Consider the following 14,771-nt stretch of genomic DNA (forward strand, 5'->3'; position numbering starts at 1 on the left):
TTCTCTATATATTTATCCTGCTCTACTATTTTCTTTCTTCCTTCCACACCACCTGTGAGATGTAGGAACTAAACACCCCTTCTTCTCTCACACAATATGCACATTCCTCCGTGTCCTGTGTCCACTGGGTTTTATTTTTTAAACAAGAATTGAGATATACCATCAAATTCACTCAGTGTAAGTGTACAGTTTTAAGAATTTTAGTAAATTTAAAGAGTTGTGCTACCATCATCACAATCCAGTTCTGTGAGAATTCCCTCAACCCCCAATTTCTCTTATGCCTATTAGCAGTCAACATCCACTCTAAATCACAAGTAACTAATTATTTGCTCTTCATCTCTATAATTTTGCTTCTTCTAGAAATTTCATATGAATAGGATCATACAATCTGTGGTCCTTTGCATCTTTTGGTTCCTTTCACTTGGCATAATGTTTTTTAGGTTCATTAATGATGTTATATGTAGCAGTAGTTTGATCCTTTGGTTTGCTAATAATTTACATAGGGTATTTGCACTGATAATCATGATATTAGTCCTTAAATTTATTTTTATGGCATTTTATTAGGTTGTTTGCCTCATAAAAAGAATTTGGAAGTCTTCTTTCATTATCTATGCTTTGGAAAAATTTATGTAGCATTGGAACTATCTGGTCTTTGAAAGTTTACTAGAACTCTTTGAAACTATCTGGACACAGCACTGCTTGCGGAGGAATTCCTTAATAAGTTACTCTATTTCCTAAATAAAAATTAGCTGATAAAACTTTCTATCTTTTGGATCAATTCTGACAAATTGCATTTTCCTAGGAAATTAGCCAATTCTAAATTTATTCATTTACATGGAGGTTTTAAAATTCTTGCTTTTGTTTCAGTGGACATTTCCTCTTTGTCATTTCTTATTTTTTAGAATATTTTATTCATTCATTTATTTTTGGCTGCACTGAGTGTTGGTTGAAGCATGTGGGCTTAGTTGACCCACAGCAAGTGGGATCTAAGTTCCCCGACCAGGGATCAAACCCTCATTCCCTGCATTGGAAGGCAGATTCTTAACCACTGGAACATCAGGGAAGTCCCCATTTCTTATTTCAGTGTTCATGTTTGCTTTTTTAAAAAATTATTGATTCATTTATTTTTGGCCATATGAAATGGCATGTGGGATCTTAGTTCCCTAACCAGGGATCAAAACAGCATTCCCTGCCCTGGAAGCACAGAATTTTAACCACTGGACAGCCAGGGAAGTCCTTGCTTCTTTCTTCTAAAGTTAGCTAGTTGTCTACTTTTTTATTAAAAAAATAGATTTTGATTTGTTAATTAGATCTACACTTTTCTGTTCTCTATCTTGTCACTTTCTGCTTTTATCTTTATGTTATGGTCTTTTTCTTGCCTTTAGAGTTGGGATTTTAATTAATTTTTCACTTTTCATTTTTATCTTTTATTATTTGTTTAAGCCTATGGATTATCCTCTGATAGTGGCTTTATATAAATCTCCATAGATTCTGATATGCAGACTTTTTGTTGCAACTGTATTTTAGGAATCCTGTTATTTCCATTTCTATATTCCCTTTCAACCAAGAGTTAGTAGAAGATTTAAAATTTTAAATAGTAAGAGCTTTTTTATGGTTTGAATTTGTTGTTAATTTATAGCATGGATGCACTATGACCAGAGGATGTTGTTTTAATATTTCTACTTAATAGAACTTACTGTTTTGTTTTTATAAATGTTCTATGTGTACTTCAAAAGAGGGTATATTCTGTTCTCAGGGTGTAAACTTCAGCATAAAGCCATGCTGCTGCTGCTGCTAAGTCGCTTCAGTCATGTCTGACTCTGTGCGACCCCATAGACAGCAGCCCACCAGGCTCCCCCGTCCCTGGGATTCTCCAGGCAAGAGTACTGGAGTGGGGTGCCATTTCTCCAATGCATGAAAGTGAAAAGTGAAAGTGAAGTCACTCAGTCGTGTCCGACTCGTAGTGACCCCATGGACTGCAGCCTACCAGGCTCCTCTGCCCATGGGATTTTCCAGGCAAGAGTACTGGAGTGGGGTGCCATTGCCTTCTCTGAGCATAAAGCCATAAAATCGACTTTATTGGTTATGCTCTTTAGGTCTTCCAGATATTGGTTGATATATTTTGTTCACCTCATTTGTCTTGTACTGAATTGTAGCATATTAAAATATTGCTATTCTATTTTACTAGACCATATAATGTCCATACACTATTATTTGGTCCTTATCCTATCATTGTTTTAATCTTAGATTTATAGTTAAATGTATTAAAAGTTCATTATCAGACATTTTACCCAAGTCTGCCTAGTTTTCTCCTAGTTGAATGAACATCATTCTCCAGAAAACGCAGTCAATAGAGCTTTCTGTACTGAAGGTGATGTTCTATATCTGCACTGCCCAACATGGCAGCCGTAAGCCACATCTGGGTACTGAGCACTTGAAACATGGCTAATGTGACAGAGGAACTGAAATTTACATTTTATTTAACCTTCATTTATTTAAATTTAAACTGCCACATGTGGCTGCTGCTGCTGCTGCTAAGTTGCTTCAGTCATGTCCGACTCTGTGTGACCCCATAGACGGAAGCAGGCAAGAACACTGGAGTGGGTTGCCATTTCCTTCTCCAATGCGTGAAAGTGAAAAGTGAAAGGGAAGTCGCTCAGTCGTGTCCGACTCTTAGCGACCCCATGGACTGCAGCCTACCAGGCTCCTCTGTCCATGGGATTTTCCAGGCAAGAGTACTGGAGTGGGGTGCCATGTGGCTAGCAGCTACTAAATGAGACAGAGCAATACTCATGGATTCATCTGGAAGGAGTCATGTGTGTAGTTTTCAATGAGTACTTGTATGTTTAAAACCGTTTTTCCACAACCTAGATACCTGAAAAACAATTTGGTTAGGATATAAAATCCTTGGTTTGCACTAAAAACACAGTTACACTGATGCTTTTCTTTTTTATGTTGCTGAGGTCTAGTGCCAGCCTAATTTTCTTGCCCTTATGAGTAATCTGGTCTTTTTCCCTAGAGCTGTGAGAATTTTTTTTTTTTTTTTTTCCATTTTTAAAATCCAGTAATCTTACTAGTCTTTTTCAGAGTTGACCATTCCAAGTCAGTTTTACAATACAAAAATGCACCTTTCAAAATCTAGATTCAGGTCTTCTTCCATTTTCAAAAAGTCATCTTTCAAATTAATTTTAAAACTATAGTTTTAAATATAAGATCTGTATCATTGTTTTATTTTCCTTTTTCAGGAACTTCAATTACAATTATATTGAATCTTCTTTGCCTGTCTTCCATTTCAATACTTTTTCTCTGACTCTTTATTTCTTTATCTCATTTTCATTCTCTTACTGTGTCTCTTTTTCTTTTTCCTTTCTTAAACAGTCTTTATTAAATACTCAACACGTTGTAATTCAGGATTCATTTCTTTCCTAAGTTTAATCAATTTAATTTTATTTCTTTTGGGAGGTGAGGAAGCTATTTCCGTTAATATTTTTTAATTAATTTTTATTGATGTTATTAGTTTTTAAATTTTTATCCATTTTTGGTTTGAGGCTAATTCAATTAGGAATATCGTGCTGCAGTTTCTTTCTGCTTTATAATTAGTAGTGGGAAAAGAATAACCACGAATCAAAAGGTATTGATTCTCATTTTCTGTTTTCTTATTACAATAACTGCATAGATGCAGACTAACTTTGGTGGGGTCTATTTTGTGGAAAGAGTAAAGGTTTGGGGTGGCTTAAAAGAGTCCTAGTTTGAGACTGCCCCCTTCTGAATAAAGAAGGTTACATTCCCTTTTCATATATATTTGTTTGTTTTGGGGGCAGGGGGAGCGGGCCAAGCAGGGAGACGGGTCTAATGTATTTTAGTTGTTTTGTTTCAGTAGGCTCTTAATTCCTGCCTCTAACTTCATTCTTTTCCAACACATCTCCAAAGGCTATCTCCTTTCCCAGAAGCAATACCTTTTCAAAACTGCCACATGAGGCCTCGCATACTTTCAAGTCCTTTACTGTGTACTTGCCACTACTATGATTTACCAACTCTTAGAATGTTTTCAGAAATTTTGCATTTATCGTAAAGCTTTCTCTTTCTCTTGGTGTTTTGTCAGATTAAGTCCTCAAATCTTCTCTCCTCTTTTCCACATAGTTTTTCAAACCTCCCAAAGTCTAAAACATTAAAGACAGTTCTGTTAGAATTTGGTATTTATTTCTTGTTTAAAAATTATCTGAAGTTCACAGTATTCTTTTTCTTTCAGTAAGGCTGAAAGTGTGAGCTAAGAGTGGCTTATTTACTTTCCTTCTTAATCTGTATGGTTGTCCACAAGGATGAGAGGACAAATTCTAAGTCAGTATTATTCTAAGGCAACTTGGAAGTCCCTCAAATCTTTTTATTCTGTTATTACTGATTGTGATTTGTCAGTATTTTATAAACATTCTTAAAACACCCCAGGAAATAAAGCAAAGGGTTAAGTTTGTGAACAAGTCTTCCTACTGAAGATCAGTCAAGTAACTTTCTCAAAACACCACATAAGAGACACAAAAATTAAACTCTCTCATCAGTTCAGTTCAGTTGCTCAGGCATGTCCGACTCTTTGTGACCCCATGGACTGCAGCACACCAGGATTCCCTGTCCATCACCAACTCCAGGAGTTTATCCAAAATCATGTCCATTGAGTTGGTGGTGCCATCCAACCATCTCATCCTCTGTCATCCCCCTCTCCTCCCACCTTCAATCTTTCCCAGCATCAGGGTCTTTTCAAATGAGTCAGTTCTTCTCATGAGGTGGCCAAAGTATTGGAGTTTCAGCTTTAGCATCAGTCCTTCCAATGAATATTCAGGACTGATTTCCTTTAGGATGGACTGGGTGGATCTTCTTGCAAACCAAGGGATTCTCAAGAGTCTTCTCCAACACCATAGTTCAAAAGCATCAATTCTTCAGCGCTCAGCTTTCCTTAAAGTCCATCTCTCACATCCATACATGACCACTGGAAAAACGCTCATACAGTGACTAATATGATTATATAGAATCAGATATGATACACTATATCTTACAGTTTTGTGGTAATTAGATAAATATTACTGTGTAAATAATATCTACCTTGAATTAAAACAAAAGAAACTGTTTAGCTTAGAAAGTTATATAAAATACAGACTACAACCTACTTTCTTTGCTAGTTTTGTTTTTATGATGATAATGCATGAACATTAAGAGTGATTTTCCCATCTTAGACTCTGATAAAGTTCACTTATACTCCATGTCACATTTATTGAGGACCACTAACTTGCCAGACAACCAGTATACAAATATAACTAAGATGCAGTCCCTGTCTCATAAACAGATAGAAGAATATGAGTAAGCTGTAAAAAGTTAGATACGATAGAATAGTCTTTACAAAAAGTTTTATAACTCTAGCAGGGTGAGCAGGGAGGAAGATGGGAATAAAATCAGGCAGGAGTACAAACAAAGCATTAACTTTATATGTTTATTTCTTTAAAAAGGAAAAAGTAAAATATGAAACAAATATTCCAAAATATTAAGATCTGACAAAGGAGGAAGGTAGGCTACATAGGTATATTTGCTATATTATCCTTGTTCTTTTCTGGATGCTTGAAATATCTTGGGTTTTTTTTGTTGTTTTGTTTCGTTTTGTTTTGTTTTTACTCAAAATACAGTTCAAATACTGGCAAGATTTGTGTAATTTAATTCAGAACTTTCAGAATATGCTACAATTTTAGGAATGAATAAGAAAAACCGACTGTCTGAATCCTGTACATCATTTTTTTACATCATTCTTAGATGAAGTGTTATACATACCTGTGAGTGCTAAATAAGAAGCAATGTACCGCTTTTCCAGTCCACTTCTAACACTCTGCATCGCACCAAAAATTGGAGGTAAAATCATAATCAGGTTACTCACTGTATTCCCTACAGGAAAAGAAAAAGCACAAGAAGATAATGAGATTAATCAATATTAATTTAAATTAAAAGGAGGTGGCTCAGTGCTACAGATTTCACCTGCCAATGCAGAAGACGCAGGAGACGTGGGTTCGGTCCCTGGGTTGGGAAGATCCTCTGGAGAAGGAAATGGCAAGTCACTCCAGTACTCTTGTCTAGAAAATCCCAGGGGCAGAGGAGCCCGGCAGTCGGTGGGGTCACAAAGAGCTGGACACCACTGAGTGACTAAGCACACAGACATGTACTTAAAGATACACAGTCAGCCTTCAGCAAAAATTAAGTAGGTGACTTCTTAGAAAGATGATGGAAAGATGTTTAAAAGGTGCCAAAGGAAAATAATTTTCTCCTCAACAAAAATTTCTTACAGAAATTGAAGCAAAACAAAGATACTTTCAAACAAATGAAACTAAGAATTTTCAACCAGAACATCCACTAGAGGAACTAAATTTTCAAGGTAAAAAGCAAAAGTATCTCAGAATAAACTTCAAAGATAACAGCAAAAATTGAGTTGGAAAGAGCAGCTTATACCAATGCTTCTGAAAGAGTGGTCCATTTTGCCTTAAAAAAAACATTTTACTTGTTTAGATTTCATCATTCATCTTCATGAAGTTTCTTCAAGGATTTATAGGTACTGTATTCCTTGACTTACTAAGTGCATGAGAATATTGTCTTTTGCCTTTATACTCAAAAGATAACTTACTTATAAAATTTTGGTGTCTTTTTTTCAAAAGTTGTTAAGTACTATTATACTGTCTTCCAGACTGAATATTAGTATGAAGAAGTTTAAAGCTAGTCTGAATTTTTTGTATGTGACTTCCTTTTTCGTCTGTACTCCTAATGAATTCTTTCTTTCTACTTGACTGCGTATTTGAGTAAAACTGGGCATCCAGATAAGACAGATTTTAATACCTACCCTACCTCTATATACAGTTAAGTAAATAACAGTATTAAATTAAAGACATTGTTGACTCTAATTAGACTGACAATCTAAGTACAGCTGTGGAGCTACAGATATAACTTACAATAACCTCAGCACATGTCATAGACCTAGGTGCAAATCTAACAAAAGGTGTGCAAGATACAATACCAATAAAACTCCCAGCAGGTTTCTGGGGAACAAATTGATAACCTGATTCTAAACTGTATATGAAAATTTAAAAGGCCAAAAAGAGTCAAGACATCTTGTGTACCAACAAAACTAGAATATTTATACAACTAGATATCAAGGCCTATTAAGAAGATAAAGAAGTAGAACAAATAAGATTCCAAGAACATCTAACATTTAGCCACTTGATTTATGACAAACACGACCCTGAATACAGTATGAAAAAGACAATCTTTTCAATAAAGGTAAATGGATCAACTGGATATTTAATTTACATGGGAAAAAAAATGAACCTGGACCCCAACCTCACACTTCTTATACAAAAAATAAATTCCAGATGTACTACAGATCTAAATGTGAAAGGTAGAACAGTATAATTTTTAGAAGAAAACATGGGAGAACATCTTCATGACCCTGAAGTAGCAAAGAGTTTTTCAATAGGACACAAAAACAATTAACCACAAAAGCAAAAAGATTAAACAGTCAAGAAGATAAGACTTTAAATCAAGAAGAATAAAAGGTTGCTTTTAAAAAGATAATTTAAAGAATAATAGATATGAAATGACTTTGTAAACAAGAGGATAAATACATACCTATTTAAATTTACTGAACAAAAAGAATGTACAAAAACTTATCACAGACTGAAAATTTTTGGTTAAAAATGCTATTAGTCTGGGTCCAATCAAGAGAGACAAGCCACAGTTATTTGAACAGGAAAAGTTTGCTATAAAGAGTCATTAACTATAAGAGGGAATTGTAGTAATGAGAGATTGGCTGAGCTGTACTAAGTTGCTTCAGTCATCCAACTCTTTGCAACCCTATGGAATGTAGTCCACCAGGCTCCTCTGTCCATGGGATTCTCCAGGCAAGAATATTGAAGCGGGTTGCCATGCCCTTCTCCAGGGGATCTTCCTGACCCAGGGATGGAACCTGTGTCTCCTGCATCAGCAAGCAGGTTCTTTACCACTAGTGCCACCTGGGAAGCCCAAAAGATTGGCTCAGTTCAGTTCAATCACTCAGTCGTGTCCAGCTCTTTGCAACCCCATGGACTACAGCATGCCAGGCTTCCCTGTCCATCATCAACTCTCAGAGCTTTCTCAAATTCACGTCCATTGAGTCAGTGATGCCATTCAACCATCTCATCCTCTATCGTTCCCTTTTCCTCCTGCCTTCAATCTTTCCCAGCATCAGGGTTTTCCCTAATGAGTCAGCTCTTTGCATCAGGTGGCCAAAGATTCAGCTTCAGCATCAATCCACCCAGTGAATTTTCAGGATTTATTTTCTTTAGGATTGACTGGTTTGATCTCCTTGCAGTCCAAGGGATGCTTAAGAGTCATCTCCAACACCACAGTTCAAAAACATCAATTCTTCAACACTCAGCTTTCTTTATGGTCCAACTCTCACATCCATACACAACTACTGGAGAAACCATAGCTTTGACTAGACGGACCTTGGTCGACAAAGTAATGTCTCTGCTTTTTAATATGCTGTCTAGGTTGGTCATAGCTTTTCTTCCAAAGAGCAACCGTCTTTTAATTTCACGGCTGCACTCACCAACTGCAGTGATTTTGGAGCTCCAAAAAAATAAAGTCTGTCACTGTTTCCACTGTTTACCCATCTATTCGCCATGAAGTGATGGGACCAGATGCCATGATCTGTGCTTTTTGAATGTTGAGTTTTAAGCCAGCTTTTTCACTCTCCGCTTTCACTTTCATCTAGAGACTCTTCAGTTCCTCTTCACTTTCTGCCATAAGGACAGTGTCATCTCCGTATCTGAGATTATTGATATTTCTCCCAACAATCTTGATCCCAGCTTGTGCTTCATCCAGCCCAGGATTTTGCATGATGCACTCTACATATAAGTTAACAGGGTGACAATATACAGCCTTGACATACTCCTTTCCCAGTTTGGAACCAGTTTGTTGTTCCATGTCCAGTTCTGCTGCTTCTTGACCTGCAATACAGGTTTCTCAGGAGGCAGGTAAGGTGGTCTGGTATTCCCCATCTCTTGAAGAATTTTCCAGTTTGTTGTGATCCACACAGACAAAGGCTTTAGTGTAGCCAATAAAGCAGAAGTAGATGTTTTTCCAGAACTCTCTTGCTTTTTCAATGATTCAATGGATGTTAGCATTTGACCTCTGGTTCCTCTGCCTTTTCTAAATCTAGCTTGAACATCTGGAGGTTCTTGGTTAATATACTGTTAAAGCCTACCTTGGAGAATTTTGAGCATTACTTTACTAGCATGTGAGATGAGTGCAATTGTGTGGTAGTTTGAGCATTCTTTGGCATTACCTTTCTTTGGGATTGGAATGAAAACTGACATTTTCCAGTCCTGTGGCCACTGCTGAGTTTTCCAAATTTGTTGGCATATTGAGTGCAGCACTTTCACAGCATCATCTTTCAGGATTTGAAATAGCTCAACTGGAATTCCATCACCTCCACTAACTTTGTTCATAGTGATGCTTCCTAAGGCCCACTTGACTTCACATTCCAGGATGTCTGGCTCTAGGTGAATGACCACACCATTGTAGTTATCTGGGTCATTAAGATCTTTTTTTGTATTGTTCTGTTCGTCTAGTCAAGGCTATGGTTTTTCCTGTGGTCATGTATGGATGTGAGAGTTGGACTGTGAAGAAGGCTGAGTGCTGAAGAATTGATGCTTTTGAACTGTGGTGTTGGAGAAGACTCTTGAGAGTCCCTTGGACTGCAAGGAGATCCAACCAGTCCATTCTGAAGGAGATCAGCCCTGGGATTTCTTTGGAAGGAATGATGCTACAGCTGAAACTCCAGTACTTTGGCCACCTCATGCGAAGAGTTGACTCATTGGAAAAGACTGTGATGCTGGGAGGGATTGGGGGCAGGAGGAGAAGGGGACGACAGAGGATGAGATGGCTGGATGGCATCACTGACTAGATGAACGTGAGTCTGAGTGAACTCCGGGAGTTGGTGATGGACAGGGAGGCCTGGCGTGCTGCGATTCATGGGGTCGCAAAGAGTCGGACACGACTGAGCGACTGATCTGATCTGATCTGATCTGTATATTCTTGCCAACTCATCTTAATATCTTCTGCTTCTGTGAGGTCCATACCATTTCTGTCCTTTATCATGCCTATCTTTGTTTCCTTGGTATTTCTAATTATCTTGAAGAGATCTCTAGTCTTTCCCATTCTATTGTTTTCCTCTATTGCTTTGCACATCACTTAGGAAGGCTTTCTTATCTCTCCTTTCTATTCTTCAGATGGATATCTTTCTTTTTCTCCTTTGTCTTTCACTTCTCTTCTCTTCTCAGCTATTTGTAAGGCCTCCTGAGACAACCATTTTGCCTTTTTGCATATCTTCTTCTTGGGGATGGTTCGGATCACCACCACCTATACAATGTTAGGAACCTCTACCCATAGTTCTTCAGGCACTTTGTCTATCAGATCTAATCCCTTGATTCTATTTGTCACTTCTACTGTATAATAGCAAGGGATTTGATTTCAGTTCAGTTCAGTCGCTCAGTCATGTCCGACTCTTTGCGATCCCATGAATCACAGCACGCCAGGCCTCCCTGTCCATCACCAACTCCCAGAGTTCACCCAGACTCACATCCATCGAGTCAGTGATGCCATCCAGCCATCTCATCCTCTGTTGTCCCCTTCTCCTCCTGCCCCCAATCCCTCCCAGCATCACAGTCTTTTCCAATGAGTCAACTCTTCGCATGAGGTGGCCAAAGTACTGGAGTTTCAGCTGTAGCATCATTCCTTCCAATGAAATCCCAGGGCTGATCTCCTTCAGAATGGACTGGTTGGATCTCCTTGCAGTCCAAGGGACTCTCAAGAGTCTTCTCCAACACCACAATTCAAAAGCATCAATTCTTCAGCGCTCAGCCTTCTTCACAGTCCAACTCTCACATCCATACATGACCACAGGAAAAACCATAGCCTTGACTAGACGGACCTTTGTTGGCAAAGTAATGTCTCTGCTTTTCAATATGCTATCTAGGTTGGTCATAACTTTCCTTCCAAGGAGTAAGCGTGTTTTAATTTCATGGCTGCAGTCACCATCTGCCGTGATTTTGGAGCCCAGAAAAATAAAGTCTGACACTGTTTCCACTGTTTCCCCATCTATTTCCCATGAAGTGATGGGACCGGATGCCATGATCTTCGTTTTCTAGATGTTGGTTGAGCTTTAAGCCAACTTTTTCACTCTCCACTTTCACTTTCATCAAGAGGCTTTTTAGTTCCTCTTCACTTTCTGCCATAAGGGTGGTGTCATCTGCATATCTGAGGTTATTGATTTAGGTCATACCTAAATGGTCTAGTGGTTTTCCCTACTTTCCTCAATTTAAGTCTGAATTTTGCATAGGAAACTGGAATGTTAGGGCCATGAATCAAGGTAAATCAGAAGTGGTCAAACAGGAAATGGCAAGAGTGAATATCAAACACCCTTAGGAACTTGTCCTTAATGTGCCTTCTAGGATGCCAGGGAAAAGTGATCACCTGGAGTGGGAAGCTAATGGCCACTGGTGCCGCTGACTGCAGTAGTGAATGAGCTGGCACTGGAGAAGCCACGTAAGCTTCAGGATCTGGGCACTGCATGGGACAGAAGCTGGATGAACACTTACACGGCAAGGGTCAGGCACTTAAGAAGCCACCAAGCTAGCACACCAGAACCAGGAAGGGAAACTCTTCCTCTTGCAATGTCTCTCCAGCGCCCTCTACTGACAAAATTTAACATCTGGCTAGTTGGCAAAGGAAACAAATTTAAACCGCACAGGTCCATTTTCACAGAGCATGCAATGAATGATGAATTTAGATCCAAGAGATAATATACTGATAACTCATTTATAACAATGATAAAACTATGTTTTTACCAAAACATATGTTTATTATTGCTGGGCCAAACTATGCTTGGTGATGGTTCCCCAAGCACCAAAGTAAGAGTTTTAAGATAGTAAAGCAACGGATTTTTTTTTTCTACAATGTGGTTATCCTGTTTTTATAATTTAAAGTTAAAATATTAATAATATAAATAAATTATAGAAAATAAAGGCTAAATTTCTTCTACTAAGAGTTTAATTGAGCTTGAGCTGCTTCCATAAAATTCAATTAAAACAGGGTTTTTCCCCCCAGAAGTAAAACTAGAGATTCATTCATATACCACACAATAGTGTACTAAAACATTAAAATAGGAAAAATCTTTTTTTTTTTCTAGAGGGAATCCTGTTTGGATATGGACAAAAGGGATTTTTTAAACTCTAAAAACTATGGTATTTTTATACTCTGAAACATAGTATCTTTGAATTCTCCTCTCAATACAAATTATGGGTGAGGCTGACAACATTTCAGTAATTTCAAAATTTATTAATCGGTAAAGTCATCTTTTAGCACATGATAAGAAAACTCAAGTATCTAAAGTATAAGAAAGAAGGTCAGGGGAAACAGGTAATGTGCAAAAGAGTTGAGTTTGAAATAATGCTGAATGACTTAGCAGTAGCAGTAGCAATGCTGAATGAAGATGCAGTAGCTTCAGCACGACAGTAGGTGGAGCCTACATTGTGCTCAGCAGTCTTAAAACGGCTCCTAAATTGGGCAAAATACATGAGTCCTGGGGCAACAGAGTAGACAATTTACAGCTCAGCTGTATTTACAATTGTATAACCACTACCCAGAGCTAAGGGTGAAAAAATAGAACCATTAAAACCTGGTGAAGCTGAAAAAGTGATCTATACTGCTTCACTGCCACTGCCAAGGAGCCCTCCCAAGCAGTCAGCAAATGAGCTAGATGAAATCAGTTACCGGTTTGAGCCTGAAAGCAACTTGGTACCTTCCTCAAAGCAAGTTCGTTTTGTCAAATATTTTACTGCCTATCCAAGTGTTCAAATAATGTAAAAGACTCTCAGAGCTTCAGAGTCTTTGGAGCTGGAAAAAGGGAAATCAACTCATTTAATCTCCTCAATTATAGAAGGCAACATTCTGTTCATACCTATTAGCACTTTCTGTGTGAATCTGGCGATTTATTTATGCTTAAGTCTTAGTTTCTTGACCTATAAAACACAGGAAAATACTATTTAAATAATTAAAATGATGAAAATGAATACAACCAAATAACACAGTATAAAGATTATTTCTGATACGAGAAAGATCCATGGAACATTATATAGGAACTTCCACAATCTTGCTGTGCTAAAAGTTGAGTGCTGCCTGGGAATTGTCTTAATACTTAAATCAGTTCAAGAGCAGTTGTCACAAGGGAGAAAGTCCGTCTTCCAATCCAGACAAGGAAAGTTGAGTGTTCTGATTCACCAAGTTTAAAATATACATATATGTACATGTGTGTGTGTGTGTTACAGGTGCTCCTTAGCAGCTATTTTTTTTTTAAATCTTTGCTAAATTTGTTACAGTACTGCTTCTGTCTTATATTTTGGTTTTTTGGCCACAAGGTATATGGGATCTTAGCTCCCTGACCAGGGATCGAACCTGTACCTCCTGCATTGGAGGGTGAAGTCTTAACCACTGGAGCACCAGGGAAGTCCCTCCTTAGCAGTTTTTAATTAAGACAGATAACAGAATAAAAACAAAAAACCAATACAGGTTTGTCTTTAAAAAGTGATAAACACAAAGCAAGTTCAATTTGACAAACATTCATTAAGAATTTTTTATGGGCAAAGCAATGAGTCAGGAGATAGGAAGAAAGGTTAGCAACCCTGGTTCCTGTCCTGAGAAAGTACACACACACACACACACACACACAATTTAGTAGGAAAGACAAACAGATAAGCAACCAGTAACGGAGAATGGCAGGATGAAACAGCACAAACAGTATATAGAGGGAACCCAAGAAGGGCTTCAGTAAGGAGGTAGCACTTGATCTGTCTTGAAAGAAGGAAAGGTAAGTATTTATCATTATCAATACAAGAAGCACCTTATTTCCTCTGCAGCACATACAGTAGCTTCAAAACATTATTTAATTTATGAAAATTGTTTTTTCACATGATTTTTTAAAAACATCTCACACTTTCACTTTATTGCATTTAAGTTATAACAAAAATATTTTAAAATTACATACCAGAAAAATGGAAATAATCACATTAAATTCAAGAAGAAGTACATTTTAGATTTGGGAAGAAAGGCCAAAAACATAGGAGTAAAGACATGAGAGAACTGGGGAGCTCCTATAAATTACAGCTCAGGTGAACTCTTACCTAACAGGACAGCGGTTATAGGGCGGGAAAGAATAGCAAAAAGAGCACTGGTGGTAGTTTAGTCGGCAAGTTGTGCTCAACTCTTGTGACCCCATGGACTGTTACCCGCCATACTCCTCTCTCCATGGGATTTCCCAAACAAAAATACTCGAGTGGGTTGCCATTTCCTTCTGCAGGGGCTCTCCCAACTCAGGGATTGAACCCATGTCCCCTGCATTGCAAGCAGATTCTTTACCACAAAGCCACCCTGAGTGCATACTAAATTGCTTCAGTCTCTCTGACTCTGTGACGCTATGGACTATATATAGCCTGCCAGGCTGCTCTGCCCATGGGATTCTCCAAGCATGAATACTGGAGTGGGTTGCTGTGTCCTCCTCCAGGGGAATCTTCCCAGCCCAAGGATCAAAACTGTGTCTCTTATGTCTCTTGTATTGGCAGGTGGGTTCTTTACCATTAGCGCCACCTGGGAAGCTCACTAAGCCACGAGGGAAGCTCAAAAAGAGCCTTACCTGTATATAATAACTGCTTTCA

General features: G+C 38.1%; 1 protein-coding gene across 2 annotated transcripts in view; it reads right to left on the reverse strand.

The window, feature by feature from the left end:
- ACER3 (alkaline ceramidase 3) overlaps positions 1 to 14,771 on the reverse strand; it is a 156,028-nt gene that overhangs the window by 95,460 nt on the left and 45,797 nt on the right. For both annotated transcript variants that reach the window (XM_006059606.4, XM_025266365.3), the window contains one exon: positions 5,809 to 5,919. In XM_006059606.4, coding sequence (XP_006059668.3) covers positions 5,809 to 5,919 — 111 coding nt within the window. Of the gene's footprint in view, positions 1 to 5,808; positions 5,920 to 14,771 lie in introns of those variants that run through there.

Source organism: Bubalus bubalis, chromosome 16, assembly GCF_019923935.1.
Source record: "Bubalus bubalis isolate 160015118507 breed Murrah chromosome 16, NDDB_SH_1, whole genome shotgun sequence".
Taxonomy (NCBI): domain Eukaryota; kingdom Metazoa; phylum Chordata; class Mammalia; order Artiodactyla; family Bovidae; genus Bubalus; species Bubalus bubalis.